The sequence below is a fragment of the Triticum dicoccoides genome, chromosome 2B (assembly GCF_002162155.2).
Source record: "Triticum dicoccoides isolate Atlit2015 ecotype Zavitan chromosome 2B, WEW_v2.0, whole genome shotgun sequence".
NCBI classification, from domain to species: Eukaryota; Viridiplantae; Streptophyta; class Magnoliopsida; order Poales; family Poaceae; genus Triticum; species Triticum dicoccoides.
The window spans coordinates 34,593,745-34,598,166 of NC_041383.1; the positions used below are offsets into that span (position 1 = coordinate 34,593,745).

The 4,422-nt window shown below is 38.4% G+C and overlaps 1 protein-coding gene across 4 annotated transcripts in view; it reads left to right on the forward strand.

Moving 5' to 3' along the window:
* The window catches only part of LOC119361969, a 54,244-nt gene that overhangs the window by 6,755 nt on the left and 43,067 nt on the right, over positions 1 to 4,422 (forward strand). For 2 of the 4 annotated variants that reach the window (XM_037627147.1, XM_037627146.1), the window contains exons 1-7: positions 175 to 267; positions 371 to 545; positions 631 to 889; positions 1,023 to 1,254; positions 1,331 to 1,475; positions 1,641 to 1,817; positions 3,344 to 4,233. In XM_037627147.1, coding sequence (XP_037483044.1) covers positions 224 to 267; positions 371 to 545; positions 631 to 889; positions 1,023 to 1,254; positions 1,331 to 1,475; positions 1,641 to 1,817; positions 3,344 to 4,233 — 1,922 coding nt within the window. In that variant the 5' untranslated portion in view covers positions 175 to 223. Of the gene's footprint in view, positions 1 to 174; positions 268 to 370; positions 546 to 630; positions 890 to 1,022; positions 1,255 to 1,330; positions 1,476 to 1,640; positions 1,818 to 3,343; positions 4,234 to 4,422 lie in introns of those variants that run through there. The other 2 variants (XM_037627148.1, XM_037627149.1) reach the window with 2 other exon arrangements.

The window sequence follows — 4,422 nt, forward strand, 5'->3', positions numbered from 1 at the left end:
CAATAGGTGCAGACAAAATAAAAAATGACATGTTGATATAAAAATAAGGGAGTGAAAACAAGTAGTAATAGTACAAAGAAGTGATAATGCATAATCCAAAAGAAGAGCTATAACCATAGTCATTCAGGTAAATGTATGTTGAAGCGAATTTCGTTATAATAATTTAGATCAGCGAATAACTTAATGTATGCGTATGTCCGTGCATTAAGAAAAGTGCTGACAAATGACGGTCCTACTGTTTAAACAAGTGATCAATCGTAAGAACATGTAAGTAATAATTAATTAGTTCCTTTGATTTGTTTTACAAGTTATGCATACAGCATATTTATATGGCCGCTCTTATCAAAAGTTCATGTTTCCATTTACTAAGGATATGTGACGTCGAAGCTAAACACTTCTGGGAGATATATGATACCATGGCGAGCAGGTTACAACATACGAGTTTGACACCAAGGGAATTTACCCTCCAATACCTGGAACAGATTACAGATAACTTTTCAGAGGACCACATAATTGGTCGGGGTGAGCATGGGGTAGTTTACAAGGTATAGTTTTATTCTCAGTTATATGTATGAGTTAATTAATTTGAGAATATACTATAACTACAAGAACCCATGTAAATTTCAACAGGGAGTACTGAACAGTGGGGAAGAGATTACTCTGAAGAAGTTATATCATACGCCAGAGCTTGACGACACACAGTTCAGGAATGAGTTAAATAACCTTGTGAGAGCCCAGCATCAAAATATTGTTGGGTTGGTTGGCTACTGTTGTAATCTTGGAAAAAAACGGGTTAAGCACGATGATGAATATACTTCTGCAGTAGTGGAAGAAAGATTTCTCTGCTTCGAATACTTACAGGGCGGAAGCCTGGACAAGTATATTCTTGGTATAACAGTATTACGTCTTATATATTAATATTATTTTGCATGTAAAGAAAATTAGTTCCTTAAACTATGTCTTTCTTTAGTTACCCTCAGTTTACATCTAATTTAAATACACTTGCGTGTGTAATTGTACAGACGAGTCGTGCGCACTTGATTGGCCCACATGTTTCAAAATCATTAAGGGGATATGTGAAGGTTTGAATTACCTTCATAATGGAACCGAAGATCGTATTCTCCATCTGAATCTAAAACCTAGCAACATATTGCTGGACAAGAACATGATGCCCAAAATAGGAGATTTTGGTTTATCAAGACTCTTCCCTTCAGCACAGTCCTATGTAACAGCCCAAGCAATAGAACGAACATGGCAAGTTCGTACTTCATGAGAAATGATTAATTTTTTTTGTAACATTTATGAAAATCTTCTATTTGGTATCATGCAGGAAGCCACTAGAATATATCGACAAAGGACAAACTACATCGAAATTTGACATATTCAGTTTGGGTCTTATAATAATACAACTGATGTCAAGGTTCATTGGCTATTCTCATCGTCCAGACATGCCTTCTCAAGAATTTTTTGATCTCGTAAGAGAAACAGATTCCTATATCATTACGAGCTGTCAAGCTTCACAAATACTCCCTCCGTAAACTAATGTAAGAGCGTTTAGATCACTACTTTAGTGATCTAAACGCTCTTACATTAGTTTACGGAGGGAGTACTATTGTTTTATATTTCAATTTCGAATGCAGGTTCGTCTAAACTGGGAGAAACAGCTGGCGGCAATGACACCGTGTGATACGTCATGGCAAGTTAGGGCATGCATAGAAATAGCGTTAAGATGTTTGGAGGATGACCAAATGAAAAGACCTGCTATAGCGGATATTGTCAACGAGCTGAATGAAATTAACAGTATCGAAAGTTGCGAGGTATATATATTGTTCACGCTTCTGACAACTGTTATTTACTGTCCACATGTAGCATGGAACTGAGAGAAAATGTAGCATGTATTTCTTTTAGATAACAAAAGAGAACACTATGCGGCTTTTCATGTGAAGATGAACACATTCAGCCCATCGTTACTAAATTATTTCCTTATAGGCACAATAAAACTATGGCAATTTTTTGCACAAAAGAAAAATATAGCATATGACTTGCCCTCTGTCTACAAGTTGTGCCTTTCCTAGATGTGAATTTATATGGAATGCCAAAGTCACTGCGATATGCTCTAACTAATTACTCTGTGATGTGTGGAGTGCTTTCTAGGTGGCGTCTCTTATTATTTTTCTTCTTGCATGTTTGCCCCTTTGTAACAAATTTTATATTTCTGGCATGTATATTTTGTTTCGAAAAATTCTATCTATTTTCATGAACTATTATGTTGGTTCACTCTAAATATAGTTAGTTTGAAAGAATAATACCTTGGCATTGGAAAGACCCCCCTATAGGAAGGAGAAGATTAGAATCACATCATTGTCGTCTAATATTAGCATCAGACCACTCCATATTCAAATTTTTCCAGTCCATCTTCTCGTTTGTTGGAATTATGATCATGGATATGTGATCAGAGATGGAAGCTCTTTGTTCTGACTTAAGCCAGAAAGCTTGAAATGCCACCATATATCTTTTTGAGCAGTCCATTTGAAATAAAGCCCACATCTGAACACACAAATGAGAAAATAGGAATAAAAAATGAATTAGTTCAATATAGCCAGTTCAAAAGATCAAGTTATACCTAGTTTACAAAAGCAACATAGACAAAATATCATCCTCATATAATGTTCCGATCATTCCAGCCTTGTAATCTCCTCGTCGAATTTCTCTAGATCATGCTGACGGATATCTGAGTGGATACCGGATACTAACATTCCAGCACTGAAGTTATTTGAATGAATTCAATCTGGATATTTTGATGATATGCTTTTGCCCAAATCAATCGTGCAGAGGTTACAAATTAAGAGAGTGGCATTGCATGGGCTATTGGTTATCCCTAGACAGGGGATGACACATAGGTCTTTTTGAACTGTGGCACTAAAATATTTTAGTGAATAGAGCAAGCAACATGGAAATTTTCTTGTAATGAATAGAGCATCGTCACTACGTACCGCAAATTTAGTAGGACTGAACAAACCACTCTTTAGAAATGTGTCTTCCGTAGTGATGAAGTTGGAGTGAGTTATATCCGTAATTGTGAAGTTTCCCCGCTCTTGTCTTACATATGTGTTCTATGAGTGCGTGTATTTGTGGTATGTGGATGTGTGCTGTGCACATGTACATGATACTTCTTTAAAAAAATCTATCTGTAATTGTTCTGTTAGAACTCAGAAAATGTACACTTGTAGTATATAGGAGATTTGCCCATACCATGCTATCTATGTAGCTCGAGATATTCACTTGTGCTTGTTTTAGTCTGGACACTGATTGTTGTTTCCAATGTACTGGCGCTTGGCTTCAGGCAGAGATGGAGGACCGGTGCTCAGAATGGCTTCAGGCAGCGATGGAGCTTCCAGTTTCTGCTTCGCTTGGCCCCATAGGACCCCTGTTCCAGAAACTCCATTCATTTAAGGCTACCAAAGAAAGTCTGCCAGTGGGCATTAATGAAGGTGATATCCAGAGTCTCAAGAAAGAGCTCGAGAAATTATGCATCTCCCTCATGGATCTGTTAGAAGCCAATGACACTAGCTTCACGGCCAAGTACTGGATGAAGGAGGTGCGCGAAGTTTGTTACGATACAGAGAATTACTTTGACAAGCTTATAATGCAGTCCAATAATGGCAGTAGTGTGCGTTGGATTTGCAAACTGCTGAAAAGACGGCCTCAGATTGCAATTGATTTCTCAACATTAGTGGCTCGTGTGGCGGATGCTCGTGAAAGACGTGGACGATTCCTCGAATGGAATATTGACAAAGAAAATGTCGAGCATCAATGTGGACAAGCCAGTGCCACTCCAGATATTGCAAGTTCATCCACATTGTCTATCAAATCGCCAGTGCCGGTTGCCGGTTTCAGGAGGTCCGAGCTGACCCTCAAACTGTCTGTGCCAGCTGCTGAATACATGGACGATCTCCTCAACCTCCTGGCGTTCGATGACCAGAAACAGAAACAACTCAAGGTAGTATCTATATTTGGGTTTGCAGGTGCTGGAAAGACTACAGTTGCCAGGACTTTATATCGTAAGTTTGGAGGAAAATTCCACTGTCGGGCTTTTATACGGATGTCTCGCCAGCCGGATATAAGGAGGCTTCTCACCAGCATGCTCTCCCAAATCAAGGCACCTCCGGCCCACGCCTTTGCTGATGTGCAAGTGCTGGTTGCCAGTATAAGGAAACATCTAGAACACAAAAGGTACTATCTCTGTCTTCAAGTATATTATTAAAGATTTTCCTAACACTCATCTCCTCCCTCCATTCCATATAGTTGTCCTTCATTTAGTACAAACTGTACTAAATCAGCGGCAACTAATATGGAACAAAGGGAGTAGATAAGAATTAAACTAAATCTTACGTTAGCTCATCAATAGTCTGATTTTATTGG